The sequence below is a fragment of the Dermochelys coriacea genome, chromosome 18 (genome assembly GCF_009764565.3).
Source record: "Dermochelys coriacea isolate rDerCor1 chromosome 18, rDerCor1.pri.v4, whole genome shotgun sequence".
In the NCBI taxonomy this organism is placed as follows: domain Eukaryota; kingdom Metazoa; phylum Chordata; order Testudines; family Dermochelyidae; genus Dermochelys; species Dermochelys coriacea.
This window is the reverse complement of record NC_050085.1, coordinates 18,695,762-18,714,892: the sequence shown is the minus strand read 5'-3', so window position 1 is coordinate 18,714,892 and position 19,131 is coordinate 18,695,762. Positions and strand designations below refer to the sequence as shown.

Genomic DNA, 19,131 nt, shown 5'->3' with positions numbered 1-19,131 from the left:
AGGGGGAACATCTTTCAATCAGTTACTTGCATATGGTCATCTGAGGTCTGATTCAGAGAGGAGTGGTTACAGTAGGAGATTGCGAAGCTCTGCTCTAAGATTAGGGTGGGTAGTCAGTCCCTGTGATATGAAATACAAGGAATGCCTGTTTGGTGGGGGCTGGGTTTTTTTGAATGACTAGTCTTACTAAGAGTTCTGCAGAAGTTTGAAATTCAGACAAAATTATCTGGTCATCCAGAAAACCTGGAGTAACAACACTGTTTGTTTGCTTTTCTTCCTCAGAAATTTGATGAATTGCTGCAGCTTGCTTCAAAGGGACAGCATACAAATGTCGATATGCTGGTGAAAGATGTGTATGGTGGGGCCTACCAGACACTGGGGCTAAGTGGAAATCTAATAGCTAGCAGCTTTGGGAAATCTGCCACAGCAGATAAAGGTACCAACAGAGGGCGGGGGAGGAATCTGCCCAAGTTTTGCTGTACAGATCATATTATATTTTGCCTATTGCCCATTTTACTTTAGTGTGCTGATTGTGTGAATATTTGTGACACTTTCAAATACTGAAAGGATGAGAATGTAGTTACCAACTTCTCCAGTACCCATTTCCCTGTGTCGTGGGGACTTTATAAGGACCAGTGTCTGTATTGGCCTGCTTCTTCAGAGTTCTTCTTTCTAGCTAATGGAGTGGAATGAATGCAAGCATGTCCTTTCTGGCCCTCTGAAGTCTTGAGGTTGGTATCTGTCTCCAAAGGTGTAGGCTAGCTTCAGATCCTCCTTTCCTGTTCTGCTGTAAATTCATACAAAATCTGTCCCTTGTGCTTTTAACTGCACAACTGATGGTAAACAGTTTGTTCTAGGTCTGTCCTCTTCAGTGCTGTGGAACTAGCATATCAATTGAGTCCAGTCCCAAATAGACCTAGCAGTGTGTTCATACAGTGCATTATACTGTCACAAGAGTCTTTTATGGCTGGAGTTACAGGCAGGAAGGTCCCAAATATTAAACTGTCTTAGGATTTGCTGTACATATGGCTTTGCGGTCTTACCTGGTTTGAAATCACTTCATCGGAAGTGAGCTGTAGCTCATGAAAGCTTATGCTCAAATAAATTTGTTAGTCTCTAAGGTGCCACAAGTACTCCTTTTCTTTTTTCTATTTTGAAATACTTTTTAAAAAATTTGCTATAACTAGCTTAAATTTTGAAAGTCCTTTTGAACAAAAAAAAACCAGACATTTTCATTTAGAAAACTTCTAAAGAAACTGATAGTTTCAAAGTTTCAGTTATTTTTAGTCAAAAAATTTATTGAAACTGACCCTTTCCCACAACATTTGTTTCCACGAGTTAGTATTTTCTAATGAAAAAATGTTTTGCTGAAGAATTCCTGACCAGCTCTACTAGCCGTGTTAATCCCCTTGCAAACAGGAAATGAGTAGTGTATAATAAGGCTGAACTTCCTTCCTTGAAGCCAAATTCATCCTCTTCTAGTCTAAAGAAGTTAGTGGAGCTACCCTGGAGATGAACTTTGCTCATAGTCTGCCTAAAAATAATGTCCGCTTGGGCATGATTCAACCATTTTTAATGTATTTTATTATTTTTCTTTTAGAATTTTCTAAAGATGATATGGCAAAGAGTTTACTGCACATGATCAGTAATGACATTGGACAGCTTGCCTGCCTCTATGCTAAACTCCATAACCTACACAAAATTTACTTTGGAGGATTCTTTATTCGGGGTCATCCAGTCACTATGCGCACAATCACCTACAGTATTAACTTCTTCTCCAAGGTAATAAAAACTAAGCTCTCAGGAACACTAGAATAAGTCTTGGATACCTTTCCCAATTTGCTGCAAGACCTTAACATAGTTGTTTTCAAGTGTACCAAGTTGGCAGCATGATCAAAGTAATGCAGTGAATCTGTAACACATTATTAATAATGAATGGCCACTGACTAGGGCCATCCTTTACTAAAGGTCAAATACTGCTATAAAGATCAATTGCAAACAGTTATGCAGAATAGTTGTCTGTGGGTTTTCTAACAATCTCAGTTGTCCTGTAGCTGCTCAGCATTGATCCTTTCCATTTTCCTCACATGCTACCATGATTATTCAATTCCTCTTGTTAATTTCACATTCCCTTGAAGTTCAATGTGAGATTGTTCTTCTAAGATTAAAACCTGCAACTGATACCAGCTTTAAAAAATACCAACTGCCATTCCTTCTAAAATAGTTATCTGAAATCATTTCAAAGTGTAATTTTCCCCTTACAGAGGCTTTCCCTAGTTCCAAAGTTTTGTGAACTGAGAGTGTGGGTGAAATCCAAAGCCAAGAGCTCGTTTTAGATCTGTTGGTTTGCCAGAGTGGGGACTGGTCTAGATGTGTGGTGGCTTTATAAACTTAATAGTATTTGGACCCCATAGGCATCAATGCTTAGATTTTTCACTCTCAACTCAACCCTCCAGGGTTGGGTCTCTGGATCTTTTTTTCAATTTCTCTCTGATCTCCCTGTGTTATACCCCTACAATGCCTTTTTATAGACTAGCTGAAAGCTTTAGGAAACTTCCTCCACTTGTGTAAGTGAGTTGTGAAGTCATTGCTGGTCTTTTGCTATACCCCAAGCAAATGTTAACATTCTTTTGTGAGCTCCTTTATGGGGGAGCTGATTTTGCCCCCCTCTCTCCCTCCCAGTTTCCACAAAATTTCTCATTGCCTAGGAAGGTGAGGGGATTCAGTGGATAATGGGTATGCCTCATTAGCACTAAGATTCCTGCATTGTATTGAGGATGGTCTTGCTTTCTGGTGTTGACGAGTGAATATCTCCCTGACTGGTTTAACAAAGAGTGTGTGCATGCGCAGGTGTATTGGCTCTCTCCATTTGCATGGACATTCCAGTGTGTTCTTGGACCTTGAGCCAGTGTGACGTGAGAAGGAGTGAAGTAGAGAAAGGAAAGGAGTGTCATGGTTTAGAACATCTGAGAGATGCACTGCCAAACATGAATGAATGTGCCAAATGCCCTGACATTAACAGCACTTTTCCATGGGAATTTGCAGTAGCTTTCTGTACTGAAGCACTGGCTAATTATACTTCCAGGATTATTCAGTCTTAGAACAAACTGCATATTCCTCTTTGTATCTTCCCAGGCTGTCTCATAATCCTGGGCAGATAGATGTAAGTAGCACATGCCGAAAAGACGTGTTTCAAACATGCCTCCTGCAGCACCATTTGAAATTATTGAAGTGTGTTGGATTGTAGCATGGATACAATAAAATATTGTATCTGGTTTATCTGTGTTAAGTGTAAATTAGTGACAAAGTACATGTTAGCAATCAGGGGCCATCCAAATGCAATGTTTCATATTGTGGCAGGGAGAGGTTCAGGCATTGTTCCTGAGACATGAAGGCTACCTGGGAGCCATTGGGGCATTTTTAAAAGGAGCTGAACAAGACAGTAAGTACAGCATCACTATGTTCTGTATATGCAGTGTTCTGAAATGTCAGTATCAGTCCAAGGTTCTTTCAAGGGGCTGCATGTAAATCATTGGTTAATCAAATACATTTGCCACTAACAGCACAGATTTATTTTGTAAACGCTTATTTTCTTCTGCCAAGGAGCTCTCTATTTACTCCACTTCCTTGTTCCACTTTGAGGGGCCTGGAGGATTTGCTTCTTCTCTTCCCCATCTCCCGCATGACTGTGCCAAGAACAACCTCCTCTCTAAAGGCAGGGGGAAAAGCCAGGCTTCTGATTTCTCTCCGCTCCAGAGAGGACAGTTTCTGAATATGGCCAGCGTGTTAGTGTAGAAATAATGGAATTATGAAATTGTATTCTTTTGCCCATAAAAACACCTCAATAGTTGGAGAGCATATGTCTGCTCCTAGCATTCTTCAGTTACAGGTTGTTTTTGCCGAGTACAAAGCTGTGGTGCTGCACTCTGATTAGTTGCTACTATTTGTGGTTGCTGTATGGACAAGCCACTCATTTTTTGTTAGGGTGGGAACAGAACCAGACAGATTGGGGTTAATAAAACTTCTTACTTATCCAGCGACGTCTGCATTCACAGAGATTATTAAGCCTCATGATAGTCCTGTAAAGCAGGAAATTTTCATACCCATTTTACAGAGATGGAAAACTAAGGTCCTAAGAAGCTATGTAAATTGGTGGAGGTTCTGTAGATTTGGGAAGAGTAACTAGGAATCCTGCAACACAAGGCATTCTTCTTCTGTAGCTGTATATCCCACACTCTGACTAGTGCATTTTTTTTATTTATCAAAAAAGCCAATTCTTCCTAGAAATAACTGTAAAGAGTTTATTAAACTAATTGGTTGCAATGTATTCTTAATAAGAGCTTTAATAGCTCTAAAGATGAAGATGTACTAGGTTTGAAAATAAAAATAGGGGCTTGGAAATAATTCCAGAAGGGGGGGGGGAGTGTTCTCTTGACAGAATTCCCCCCCCCTTTTTTTTTATTTTAAAGTTCACTATACTAAAAAGTGATGAAGTGATCATTTCTGAAATTTAGGGTTTCTTGCCCCTCCCTGAATTCAGTAAATAAGAAGCCTCAAATTACTAGTTAATTGGATGGTTGAGTAATTCTGCACTTTTTAAAAAACATTTATTTCCATGGCTATTTTCCTTACATTTGTCTTTATTTAAAACCTACACAAAGGCATATAGACATTAAAATCACTTGTGGTATAGACTGTCTTACTTTCAGTTTATGGCATCTCTGTCTTTGTTCCTCCAGATCCCAACCAGTACAGTTGGGGAGAGAATTATGCTGGGAGTTCTGGCCTTATGAGCACTTCACCCGATCTCTGCCCCATGCAACGTGCAAGGAGTGGAACGGTAAGTTACTGTCTTTCTAGGACCACAAGCTATCTTCCCTGAGAGATCATTTGGAATCCTCATGGAACTTCAGGACGGTAATAAAACTCCTAACTACTCCCCATCTTAAACACTTAAATAATTGTTCAAGATCCCAAATAAATAATTTGTAGCCTGATTTCTCACCCCACCCAAAGAAAGTTAATCATCAACTGGGTGTCAGTCTTGTCATCAGTTGTTAAGACTGCACATGCAAATCAGTTGTGCACGCAAATGGCCACATAGACCCAGAGCTGTTTGAGTTGCAAATGAGTCCAACAGTTGTGCACGCAGTGTTGCCTGTGCAGTCGGTAATCTGTATCTTGAAAACAGAGCCCAACATTTGCAAGTCAATGTTTTAAAACCAACTAAGTGAAAAATCAGATCCTCAATTAGACCTGCAAAAACCAGCGTTTGTGTTTCTTCTGTAGCCATTGCTACAGCTAATGCCTAAAGCAGTATAAGGAGTACACTGAACTATTTCAGATGTTAGTAATGTCCGTATGACTTATAAGCTTGATTTTGAGTCTCAACAGGTGGGAAAACCTGTCTGTATGCGGTGTACTCTTTCAAGAAATGGTGGTAGAATTCTTTAGTAAAGAAGCTGCAGTCAATGTTAATTTTGAAGTAAAGAACGCTTTTGACTTGTATGATTTACACTCAATCTTGGATAACATCTTGGAAGAATATTTAAATAAAAAAAAAATCTGGGAATTCACAGAAGATTCTTGTTGCCTATTGCTGTACCTAGATAAGGAGTAGCATATACACAAGGAATAATGCTCAGAGGCTGTATGTAAAACCACTGAAATACTTGAGTGCTCAGTTTCTAAGCTTCCTAGTTCTTATCTGACAGGGCAAAAAATTTAAAGTAGGTGTCCAAGTTGTACATATCATATGTAGATGAGAACAGGTAACTGTGTGTGCATAATATGCAGTTTCATTTGCAAAAATAAATCTATTCACTTTGCTAGCTGCTTCTTTTTTAAACTATGCAACAGAATATTTGTACGTGTGGAATTAACTGCTTGTGTGTTGCCTGTTAAACATTTGACCCTCAATGTTGTTTTTCTATAAGTTTAAGGGCTGTGGGGGAAGGGCAGCAAACAAGAATGTGTGAACTGAAATGGAGGGGAAAAAATCATTTTAATAAAGTGAAAGCTGTGTGCTTAAATACTCCCTTCAGAATAATCCCACCTCTTGTTTTACCAGGAAACTTGTGGGAAGGGGAAAGAAATAGGGGGATTATAAGAAGCTTTTTTTATTATTATTATTAATGAAAACTCCTAAGATGTCAAGGCAAAGCTTTGACAATTGTGGAAACATTCTTTACCATACTCTAAGGCAGCTGTCCACTAAGCTGTAACTTCTGTGAGCTAGTCCCATTACAAATCAATCTTACTGGACCAGCCTGTTTCTGAGTTAGTTTAACTGAGAAGTCTAATACCTTTATTTTTCCCCATCACTTCCCAGTTTGACATGTTCGAAATGGATCGGTTGGAGCGACCGCTTGTTAACCTACCCTTGCTAAAGGACCCATCCACATACATCCCTGACACTGTTGACCTCACTGATGATGCAATGGCCAGGAAATACTGGCTTACTTGCTTTGAGGAGGCTTTGGATGGGGTAAGGGTCACAATGCAGTAAATGTGTCTAAATAGTTTCATGACTTGGCAAATAGATTTTTCTGTGGGCTGACATGGATGAGCTCAAACTGCTAACTTGAGCACATAGTTACACTTGGTGGATGAATGGAGCCTTCCGTTCTGCAAATCTTATAGATGCAGTGGAGGAGGTTCTCTGGACACTCTTACCTCAGCATAGCTGGATTTTTTTTTCCTTGTGACATTTTTTGAATGGTTTCTAAATAAAATGCTCCCTGTTTAAAAACAAACAAGAGAAGGCACAGATGATAATGCCTAAAGGGCCAAATCCTGCTGTCCTTATTCTTTTAAGCAGTCCCGCTGACTGGTGTGGAACTACTGGTGTGAGTCACATGAATACAGTTTGGCCTAACTTAAACAATTCACATGATTGTCATGCTCTTAACTGATTCTGTGTTTATAAATCACTCCTGAATTCCTGTATCCATAGTAAGCAAACCCATCTAAAGAATTTGTTGGGTATAAAAACAATTGACTAACCCGCATCTTAACTAAAGAGCGGATGATTTGAACTTTATTGTAGCAGACTGGTAGAATGCTGTATCAGATGCTTCTAGCTTTTGGGATTATCTGGAATGCCCCCCTCTAACTATATTCTTCAAACAATAGTAAGCACTTATTTTTAGATGCCTATTTCCTCTCTGAATGCATATCCTTCAACCTACGACTTGAATCTGAGGGGGAAAATCTCAAGTCTAAAGTTCTTTGGTGTTGACACACTGAACATTACAGAAGACAGAACAAATATTTCTAAGCCTGAACTTCAGCCATTGAGACTGTTGCATTACCCATCATGTGAGGAAAGAAGGCATTTGGCATCTCCAGTCCAGCCTCCTTGTTTCTCTGCCAGGTAGTGAATCGTGCTATGGCCAGTCAGCCAGACTCTATGGATGCAGCTGAGCGAGCAGAAAAGTTCCGACAGAAGTATTGGAATAAGCTTCAGACGCTCAGACAGCAGCCTTTGTAAGTGTGGGCTTTTTCCAGTGAGCATAGTTAACTTAGATGTGATTTAGTAAATGTATGTTTAATATGCATTTGTTAGCAAGTAGCTCACTTTTGTAATTCTTTGTTCCCTACATGTTACGTTTAGGTCATGTGCATAAGAAATAAAAAGTTAAAACTACTGCTTTTATAGGTTTCTACCCCAGAGTGAGCCCCATGTGTATAGAGGTGACTCACCAGCTGGTGCCCTCTCATGGTTGGGTGCAGCGTTGCTGGGCCTTCTGCTTGGTTGCCTCCTCTTGATGGCTGTTCAGACCCTTTGTTGGTCTGGCTGAGTGACTTGGCCCTCCGACCAGCTCACACTTAAGAGTTCAGTCCCTTTCTGGGGAACCCAAATCCAGCTGTAACTAGTCAAGCCCACATTTGGCTTCTCTTGACTGGCCTATTCAACATCCCTTCACCTGGCACCTCTGTGAGCCAGCACCCTAAAGTCCTTCCAACTCAAATAGAATTTAATAGATTGACACTCCTTCTGTCAATCTCTGGGGACCGCTGAGTAGAACTCAAAACAACAAACAAAGCTAACTTAAGCATTTTTAACCCCTCTCCAGGCTTGTGCCTCTCTTCCTTCTCAGGTTCCTCTTGAGCCCACGGATTGCCTCCCTGGAGCTTGGCCTATTTTTCCAGTGACCCCCTACAGGAGTTAGCTCTATTGCTGTGGCTCAGCTCTCCAGCTGCAATCCAACTGCCATCCCTCTGATGGCTGGGCTTCCTCCCTTTTTTAAGTCCTACATCCTGCACAGGTGTGGTGAGATGGGGCTATCTGAACACATTGGCTAGCCTGTGGGTTCCTTACCCTTAAAGAGGCAGGCCACCCTCTTACAGATGCATATTGGAAGAAATTGTTTTGTTTTGTTTTTTTAATATAGGGTGCTCAGACTCATTAGTAGGAAACAAAATATTTCTACATCCCAAGTAATCCAAATGACAGATGTCTCCTAGAGTAGGAATCAACATTCCATTGTATGTCCATAAGTAAAGCTTGCCGTAGGCCCCCATTTTTTATGATCTTGGCCCGTAGTAAGAGTAGACTATGGACATATACATTACCTCTTAAAATATGAAAAATAAGGTTAAGGACCTCTTTAGATTTAGATGTCCAGCTAATCATTACTGTGTCTCATTCTAGCTAATTGTGCTTGCACAAACTGCAGTGGACAATCTTATGTATGGTAGCCTTTTATATTGTAGTACCTTCCTAGCCTCAGAGGTGCCTGTGCTCCTAGTTAACCGTATTGATTTGACCACAATTACTAGAACTTAACAAAAACATTTTAATTTTTATTGCACAGTAAAACTTGATGGTCTAGACACGGCAACGATCCTAGAAGTAGTAATTAGAATGGTTTAATGGCCAGTTTCTTGGTCAAAACTTCACTATGCTTACCACTTTAAAATAGGACTTTTCTCACTGGAGTAAAAGAAGCCTGTGTGTAATAGTCCAACCCGCTTTAGATGCTCAGATACAATAGTGACTGATGTCATGAATCTAGGGTATAGTGAAGTGGCACCTGTACTATATCTGGGTCAGTTTACAGAATCGGATTCTGAAGATGGTGGGCATGGGGGGAGAAACAATTCTTCCTCCATTGTCTGAAGCAGCTGATCCTCCATTCTCACTCTCTTTCAGTGCTTATGGCACCTTAACAGTTAGAAGTTTGTTGGATACGAGGGAACACTGTCTAAATGAATTCAACTTTCCAGACCCCTATTCAAAGGTAAGTCCTTCTTGCTTTACAGGGTGGACAAAAATGTAAGTTCAAGATATTTTTGCATCCTCTCAAACTTGATGTAGGTAGGTAGTTGCTCATGGTGAGGAGGTGGGGACTGGATAGCTTAAGGCAGAGTTTCTCAGCTGGTGGGTCGCTACCCCCAGGGGTCATGAAAGGCAATCAGGATGACTGCAAGGCATTGAACATTTTTGTTACAATCTAAACTAAAGAAAATCTTGTTCCCCTATTCCCAGCACACCTTTACCCTTTTAAATCAGATATTTTGTTAACTTCTCAAAACACAAATTATATAGTCTAATCATTATCATTGGGATTTTTGTACTGTTACATTTATAGTAAATATAAGGGGGATGCATGCATTTTGCAAGGCTGATTATCATGGGGATGCCTTTGCTTAGGGTTTTTTTAGGTTTTTTTTTTTTTTTGTTCTTGATGGCTCACTTGACACTACTTCTTCCTGCTGGCCAAGATCCATTGTCCTGTCACTGTCTTGAAAAGAAACGATAGCAATTTCTGCTCTTTTTCTACCATTAATGCAGTTATTAGCAGCCAAGGAGATATTTTATTTTTACTTGTTCGTACTAAGCATGCTGATAACAGTAACTTGTTGGTCCATTAGAGGCCATGAACCTAGAGGAGAATGCTTGGAGGTGGTCTTGGCAGTGAGGCAACCAATGATGGGTAAGAATTTTTCATCTATAAATCCAATGTCTCATATCTTTCTTACAGGTAAAGCAGAAAGAAAATGGCATAGCGTTAAAATGTTTTCCAAGCGTAATCGAATCTTTGGATTCATTAGGCTGGGAGGAGAGGCAGTTTGCTCTGGTGAAAGGACTTCTTGCGGGGAATGTCTTTGACTGGGGAGCAAAAGCAGTCTCAGAGTAGGTGCTAAATATTTTAAAAACAACATTTTTAAGACACTAAATATCCCATCTTTCTTTTAACAAATTCAAGTGCACCAATCCAATTTTAATGGAATAGGTTGTATTTCACCTTCTTCAAATGCTGGTTGTTTATTTGCAAGATTTGTTATGCTGCAGGAAATTCATCATTACCAACCCTTAAAACAGGCAGATGTGTCACTATGAATGTTTGAATGAAGTAGTAATAATACAGAGGTTCACATTTGAAAGTTTGCACACTTTGCTTGTAGTGGACATCTTTAGCACTGCTTTGGATATGTGTTCCACTTAGCTTGGCATTATGTTCCTGTAAGATGAATGTGTACTTCCCACTGTTATTCTGTGCTGTCCTAGTACCCTGTATTATGTGTTCACTCAGTGGTTGTAATTAGGGATGGCTGAATGAGTTTGGATAGAATGGGAATCTACCAATACTTTGCTCAGACTAAATCTTTATCTGGAAAACTTTTATTAAACTCTTCCACACAAATGAATTTCTCGTTCCTGTCAGCACTAGATACCTGAATACCCGCATTCTCGCAGTATCTCACAGTTAGCTGCCTTAAACCCAGGGAGTCTGACTTCTGGGAGATGCACATACGAAACGCCCCTTTAAAACCAACAGGAGGTGACCTTGTGCACCTGCCAGGATGATTTGGCTCTTTGGCTTTCTGTATAAGCTTGTTATGCTGTTATAGACCCCTTCCAGAAAATACTCTTTGGGAAGCACTTTAACAGGCTTGTATTCTGTGAATGCTTCCATGACCAATCCGATTTAGCCTAGTACATCACAGAATTTCAGTTCCTAAAATGACCAACTGTAGTTACTAATATAGATCTGGTTACCCACCTATTCATCAGTGCATATTCTCTTCCCTCGGAGGAGAGATTAAGGGAAGATGTCCAAGTTAATGTCATTCACAACTGGCTCAAGGAATTTTATCTTGGTGGGAATTAATTTGCAGGCAATATCTACACATCTAATGGGAATGGGGAAGGGGTCAAGGATGGTGGAAAAACCCAGCAGAGCTCTGCAACGTTTCACTGCTGATCACTTGAAATTAAACCAGGCCATCTTATTCGCATCATCCACACCACCATTTAACTGTGGTTGAGGTTTTTGCTTAAAATGTCTAGCTGATGGGGGAAGTCTGTAATATGTTGTCAACCAGTTTTCCAACTTTAAAATGGCTTTGTTTAAAAGTTTGACAAAATGCTACCATTCAATGCTTTTCCTAGAACATTAGTGCCTGTATGTTTTTACGTGATGCTGGCAGCTTTTTCCTTTGAACATAAGAGCTCTTATTGTTTAAAACCTCTGAATTTTTTGTTTATAAAAATAATATAAAGCACCTATTGTTCAGCCAGTTGATCTCTGCACAACCCCACTAAAATTGATGCCATAAAAACCCCCATCTGATATTTGTTTGTTCAGCTGCAGAGCTGTTTATCGCACATAGATGCCCTGTCCAAACTTGTTTAATGCTGTCCTATTCGTCTTTCTTCTGATGCAGTGTTCTGGAATCTGAGCCACAATTTGGATTTGAAGAAGCCAAGGAAAAATTGCAAGGTATAGAGAATCATTCTGTGGCATCTTGCCTGTGTGTGTTAATATAAGAATGGAGGTGGGCAAGAAAGTGTCTAGTGGGAGAGAGTTCTGCTACCAAGGAAAGTCACATGAAATCAATGGTGTCAAGTCTTTATTCCAGATGACTATGCTACAGTACTTCACTGAATTGCTGCTATCTGAATTCCAAAGATGTCAGGGCCCCATTTCCTCTTAGTCCAGAACACGTAAGAATTTTTTTCCCAGTGAGCAAAAAGGCTCCAGTGAACACTTTGCCTGAATGTCAACCGTCTTTTCCTGCTTGCTATTCTAAATATACCTCCTGCTTAGCAGCACCAAATAGAAAGTGATCATGGTGGTTATCCTACGAGGGGTAATAGTGCGTCACTGGGGCCACTGACTCTAATCTCTTTGACTTGTCCTGTATTCTTTATCAAGTGCTATTTCAAGGAAACGAACTGATCTGCTTTCACAGTTAAGAGCCCAAGATTTCTTTGAACCTACAAATTTAATATTATAGCATCTTCCAGAACTCAAATGTTTTAATGTTAAAACAGATGTATATAAACCTGACCCACCTTTTCATAAGTACTTGTTCTAACAATGCTTACAAAGATCGCCATGAGAAAAATGCTAACCAGCTGATTTTGTCAACTCTACAGAGCGCCCGTGGCTAGAAGATTCCTACAGTGAGTGGATACAACGACTAAAGGTATGCTTGGTCCATTGTGGCTTTAACTATTCACTTAGATTTATTCAATAGTCATAAAAATTACTCTGATCATAATGCAATCACTGTCTCAGGTGTAAATTTTCATCTTAAAAAAAAAATCCTCAAGCTCTGTAATTACTGATCGTGTTTATTAAAGTGGAAAACATATTACTTGCCTTCTACAACTTAAAAACCCCGAAACAAAGGTTTGTTACTCCTCATCAAAACCTCAATCAGGGTTTAACGAAAATACTTTAAGCAGCATGAATTGCAGTACCATAAGACTGGTTTTAAAGTTTTCATAGCCTCAGAATTGGAGTGAATTGAAGGGGAGCGGCACTAGGCAATAAGCTTTTCATTTTAGTTGCCTACTATTAAGCCAGCCCAGATCAGTGGCGACAATGGAGTAGTTAATGTCTCTGGCTGTTCCGTAGCCTCAGTTGGTGTTGATGTGACAAACTGCCACAGTTCACTTTATTTGACAGGCCTAGGATTAACTGATCAGAGTTTGAAGATGCTACCCCTAAGGGAATAGGGTAGTTCAAGGCTACTTTAAACCTCGTTGGCAGGACTATGTTGTGGAAATCTTGCTCTACTTGTACTGTGGATAGGGCTTCTGTTTCCAGCGGTGTCAGTAGAGCCTTCTTCACCAGCAGGAGAGCTGAGCTGCTTCCAAATAATGGTGACCCATGCAGACATTTGCCAATGATATCATTAATTTTTGGATACTAAGGGTCTGGGGTTTTGATCTGAATCTTTGTAAATAGTTAACACAAATTAGTCATTGAACTTATGAGAACTGGCAACTCAACCCTGAATGCACTGGTTTTCTCTTTCAGGAAGGTCCCCCTCATAAATGTGCCTTAATTTTCGCAGATAACAGTGGAATAGACATCATTTTAGGAGTCTTCCCCTTTGTCAGAGAGCTACTCTCTAGAGGTACAGAGGTGAGTTTGAGTACTCTGGATTATGGATGCTTCATGGTCTTTATAATTGTCTGAAGTGTTCACTAATAGTGAAAGACTTAACACTACTTCCCACAAACATCTGCTAAAGCACTTCTGTGCATCAGAAATTCTAATAATATACCAAAATGGGAGGAATGGGGCCAAGTGATATGGGTAATGAAATTTAGGAGTCAGGACTCCTGGCTTCTAGATTCATCTTTGCTCTGACATAAAAAAATCACAGCCTCTATCTCCTGAGCTGTAAAATGAGTCTAATAATAAACTACTGCAGGAGAAACTGAGGAATTTGAGGGAGGGATAAATTAAAAGTGCTCTGATCTCTTTAGTTGAAATGTGCTGGAGCAGTTTAAGGAGTTACTAAATGGCAGTAAAAATCTTGACACTTGTTTTTAATACAGTAAATGTTGGGTTTAGTCTGACTGTGTTTTGACTACTGATAAGGGAGTGGTAGGTGTGGTGACGGAGCATAAGAAACAGTGACGGGTAAATTGAGTAATAAATGGCTGTTAGGTTTGAGGTCCTCAGTCCTTTTAAATGAAGCTAGGGGTATCTAAGAGAGAGTTTAGGAAGTCTTGGTAAAAGTAATAACTTTGTGAAACTGGCACTCCAATCCAAAATGTTGTTTTAGGGGACAGTGTAAACTAAACTTTTAGTGTATTCTTTTAAAGTCTGATACAGCCATTGGCTTTAGCAAATTTAAAAATCATGCTTCTATCTATTTGTATAAACTATTTAATCTCTAAAATTAGAAGGGGAGAATATGCACGCATGGGTGTAGGCTGTTGCTGGTGGTGGTGATCTTCCATGCTGTATTGGGGAGGGAAAACCAAAACTAGGAAAATGTCATTGTAAAGCCACAATTTGGCAGGGGCAATTGAAGGCAGCCATAGAACATGAAATAACCTTAATCATCTTTGAAATTGAGATTTCAGCTAGACATTCTTCCACCTCCACCCGTTTTGATGAATGTGTGAGTATCTTAGATAAGAGGGGAAATCTTCTGATCTCTTTGCTGCAGGTTATATTGGCTTGTAACTCTGGCCCTGCACTAAACGATGTTACCTACAATGAATCCTTGATTGTCGCTGAGCGGATAGCAGCAATGGATCCCATTATACAGTAAGTCTTTTTCTTTTTTTCCTTCACACTTCAAAAGGCTCTGACCACATTTATAAATACTTAAACTAGATTCTGCACTTTGACCTGCCCTCTCCCCCGTCATTTCCTTAAAAGGAAATACTGTCCGGAAATACAGGAAATACTGTACACAAGATTGAATACATCTTAAATGTCAGTGAGAAGAGAAACTTCCTGTAATGATTGTAACTCATACTCAACCCTATTTGGCTAACGCATGAGAACCAGAACCTGAAAAAAATGGGGAAATACTGAAATGAAACTTAACAAAACTGACTGGAAATTCAAAACTGACTACTCTGTAACAATAAGCTAGAATTCACAAACTTTCAGCTTTCATAATATAAGATGATAAAGCACCAAAGATGGATTTTAACTGTTCTTGGCGATCCCTTACATGATGCCACTCAAATCCTTACAGGTGTTAACTTTTTTGAATTATGAAATGAAAGAAGTGCATGTTAATGAGGTGTACAAAGCAGCCCTTCTAGGGTTGCATGAGTGAAATAAGTCCCACTGTCCGAGCAACTGCTTCATAATCATGTAGTAAGTTTAGAGTGAAATTCTGGAAAAGGATGACTAAGTGCCCCCCTTTCTACTCAGCCTGAATAGGTACATAAGATTGAGAAACAATCATCAGCAACAGGCACAGAGCATCTTGGTGGCAGGGTATGTTGCAGCCTGCAGCCATGTGTCTGGATACTCACAATTCAGCCTCAGTGCGTAGGTTGCCCCATCTGCCTCCATGGAGTAAGCTAGGACTTGGCTCTGGTCTGCAGGAGGGAATTAAGTCTTGCGTTGTTTCAGACTAATGCCAGTCTGGCTGCATTGTGGACCTGGCTTTCCCAAGGGTTCTTGCCTTCAGGACTTCCTTGTTTAGCGTAAGAAATCAAGTGGTTGGTTTGTTTTTTGTTTTTTCCCAAAGATCTGCGCTGACGGAAGAGAGGTTGCTGTTGGTACAAACAGGTTCCAGTTCCCCATGTTTAGATCTGAGGTATGTTTACCAGTGGATGAAATGTGTATTGTAAATTCTCTGCCTTTGCCATGCAGTGAGGTAAATTCTGCACTTTAGTACAGTAACCACCCAACCTCTTTCTTTCAATAGAAAGCATTTCTGTAAAATCCATTATACTTGCTGAAACCTGCAGACAAGCATGTATGATGATAATAATCAGTCCCTGCTGTCTGTCTGGTATCTTAATTCTCTCTTGCTGCAGCAAACGTATCTACTTTTGCCCTCAAGTGGATTAAACATTAAAAGCTTTGGCTCAGAATATTCAGCTACTCTGAATTTTTTAAGTAACTACATCAGGTGGTTACTGTTGGAAATGAAAAATTGGTTCTTAAGGGTAATGGGCCTAATCCTGCAGTTATTGTAGGCAGTTCTCCCTGGATTGGCTCTTTGTCTTAAAGTAGTTGTTTTCTCAGTCACAAGTGCCTTATGTACTGGATTTGGTAGCAAGCACAGTCTGCTCTCTGCCATACATGAGGTTAACTTGCGTCCTTGCCCCGCTGCAGAGAAAAGGGGACTTAACCCCAAGATTCAGTCTCTTTGCAGATTCCTATTGTCTAGTGGTTAAATCAAAGCTGCAGTAAGATCTTTAACTCGATGCAGAAAGAAAGTGATCCTTTCCAGCAGCCCATTGAGAAGCTGAATGCCACTAGTGCTTCGTTTCTTTCTAACATCCTGACCCCATCTGTACTTGGCACACTCGGACTTCTTACAGCTTTGTCACTTGCAGAGCTAGATGTAATGCTTTATTTCCTATCCCGCGTGCTGTTGCCTTGGCACCTCATTCTCTCTAAAGAAGTTAACTGGAACCCTTGGCTTGCATTCTACCTGTCTTCTGAGAAGGCAGCTAGAGCGCTATAGGCCTGACTTTAGAAAATTGCAGGGGGGAGGGGAGCTTGAGGACATCTCACAAGCCCTGCTCTATGTAACTTTGTGGCTCTTGGTTTCTCTCAATTGGTATTTCCAAATGGGCTAGAATGATTCTCCTGCTCCCTTCTCTTCCCCTAGTTGTTGGACTAATTACTTTAAAAGATGACACAATGCATGGGGAAAGCAAGATAGCCCTCTTGGAAGAATAACCAAATCAACCATTTCTAACCTTCCTTGATGAAGGAGAGAACTCGCTGTAGATACACTTAGCACTACCACCTATATGGTCTGGCTACGTGTATATCTACATTGAAATTATGGAGTGAGTGCAGCTTGTGTAGACATACCTGAACTAGCTTGAATGGCACTAGCTCAGGTACTGGAGCACTAAAGCCATGATAGACAAACTAGCAACCAGAATAATTACCCAAGGGTCTGGGAAGGCTTCTATAGCCTTCCCTGGTACCAGTACACAGTTAGCTAGGATATGTCTAACACAAGCTGCAGCCACTGTGATTGCAGTGTAGACATGAAATCTGCTTGCCCTGCAGGGTGAAGTCTCTGAAGGTGCTCTTTGCAAGCCAAATGGACTATCAGGTAAAGTGTGCGACTACACTACACCAGCATAGCAGCTATGCCGGTGTAGTGTAGATACTTCATGCACCCATGGAAGGGGTTTTTCCATCAACGTAGGTAATCCACCTCTGCCTGATGGTAGCTAGGTCAGTGGAAGAATTCCTCAGTTGTCCTAGCTGCATTGTCAGTGTGGGTTAAGTCTACTTTACTATGTCACACAGGGTGACAAATTGTTAACAGCCCTGAGCAATATAGTTAGGTCAACCTATGTTTTTAGGTGTAGTCAGACCGTACTCCATTACTGACATAACTGGACAATTACATTTTCTATCTGCATCTCATTACAGCCGGCTGGACAAAGGCCTGGCCCTGCTGGTCAGGGAGCGGAGGACTGACTTGGTTATAATCGAAGGGATGGGCCGCGCTATCCATACGAATTACTATGCAGCTCTGCAGTGCGAGAGCCTCAAACTTGCAGTCATCAAAAACTCATGGTTGGCTGATCGGCTGGGCGGGAAAATCTTTAGTGTCATCTTTAAGTATGAAGTGCCACGCAAGTGACTGGGATGGAGGCCTGAAGTGTGGCAGCAATGGACTTGCACTAGTTTTACTTTAATTGTAAAGAATGTATTTTTATTATGACAGGGAAAATGAGTTCACATGAAATTCCATATTTATATTGTGCTTTGACTTAAAGCAACAATATTCATTATATAAAAAATAATACACCCAAAATATATATGTATATCACTCACTGTTTATTTTGGTAAGTGTTTGTTTTAATGCTGCAGTATTTGTGATGGAAAGACTTTATTTTTTGTTCTGTGAGACATTCATATAGAAATATATTTAAATGTCAATGAAATCTTTTATATATCTCTGCTTACTATGCCAGCAGTGACTTGGCACATACCAAATAGAGTTTTTAAAGTGCTGAAAGCGTTTGACTTTGCATTTGAATATTTTAGTTCATGAAATACTTCAGACCTTTCTAAATTCTCTCTAGTTAAGCTAGGAAGAGACTTACTCCCTTGCAAACTCTGAGGAGTGTTTATTTCAGACACACAGGAGCCTAGAACAGTAACTGACCTGATCATCAAAGAGAGTAGCAGACTTATTGCTGCTAAGATTTATCCAACTGCTGCAGTGTGAAGTTAAATTCCTGAAGCTCATCCACCTCCATTCTTGGGTTTTATAATCTTCTAGATCCCATCTAAATGGGTTAAGCAAAAGCAGTCTCTTCAGCTAAATTGTCTAATTTTTTTAAGACTGAACCAAAGCAAGCTAAATTCCTCACCCATACAGCTACTTAAATTAGACCAGGAATTAATCTGGAATAAGGCCTTCAAGAATTCCCATGTACTCTTTTCTTCCATTTGATGTTCCTGTACCCTAAAGCCAGAATCAGCTAATGAACACTTATCTTAATCTGTTCTGCTTGTTAAACCCTCCCTGGCAATAACATATTGGCCAAACGTACACACATCCATGCTAAACTACTTGGCTTTTGTTGATCAGCTCAAAGCACTGTACCAGCACGCCAGGCAACAACTAACAAGTGACTTCAGGTCATGCTCACATTCATTTCAGCTCTGCTCCAGTTTCCCTTAAATAAAGGCAAGTAATGGGAGGGTTATGGCCAGATCTTCAGCATCAAATAGCCATTCAGAGTGGGTGGTAATGACTCCCTCCTGGCCATTCTCCAAGGATACCCGTGAGAAGATACCTGTTTCTTCTCTGCTCCTGATATTCTAAATAGTGGAAAATCTGTAGTAACATAAGGCTGCTTGGTGAAGTCTCCATTAGCTTGCAAGGTAAGATACTCCGTACTCTTCACTGACTTTCACTATAGAACTTTAAATGTAGCAGCAGCAGTATCCTATTTAGCGTGACCAGATGTCCCGATTTCATAGAGACAGTCCCGATATTTGGGGCTTTTTTTTATATAGATGCCAATTACTCCCCATCCTGATTTTTGACATTTGCTGTCTGGTCACCCTAATCCTATTGCACCTGGACCCCAACTCCATGTAAGTATCTCTAGGGTACTTATACACCCCTCTGTGTTGCACCTGAGCAGCTCCAAAAAAATTTTTTTTTTATCAACCAGCTGCATGAGTGAGGAAG

General features: G+C 40.3%; 1 protein-coding gene across 1 annotated transcript in view; it reads left to right on the top strand.

Annotated features, from left to right (window-relative positions):
• Positions 1–17,763, top strand: part of PANK4 (pantothenate kinase 4 (inactive)) — a 32,544-nt gene extending 14,781 nt beyond the window's left edge. The window contains exons 6-19 of the mRNA XM_038376487.2: positions 283–436; positions 1,601–1,782; positions 3,361–3,442; positions 4,740–4,840; positions 6,332–6,487; positions 7,376–7,488; positions 9,158–9,245; positions 9,990–10,141; positions 11,677–11,732; positions 12,392–12,441; positions 13,281–13,388; positions 14,428–14,528; positions 15,472–15,540; positions 17,352–17,763. Coding sequence (XP_038232415.1) covers positions 283–436; positions 1,601–1,782; positions 3,361–3,442; positions 4,740–4,840; positions 6,332–6,487; positions 7,376–7,488; positions 9,158–9,245; positions 9,990–10,141; positions 11,677–11,732; positions 12,392–12,441; positions 13,281–13,388; positions 14,428–14,528; positions 15,472–15,540; positions 17,352–17,565 — 1,626 coding nt within the window. The 3' untranslated portion in view covers positions 17,566–17,763. The remainder of the gene's footprint in view (positions 1–282; positions 437–1,600; positions 1,783–3,360; positions 3,443–4,739; positions 4,841–6,331; positions 6,488–7,375; positions 7,489–9,157; positions 9,246–9,989; positions 10,142–11,676; positions 11,733–12,391; positions 12,442–13,280; positions 13,389–14,427; positions 14,529–15,471; positions 15,541–17,351) is intronic.
• Positions 17,764–19,131: the final 1,368 nt, after the last annotated feature.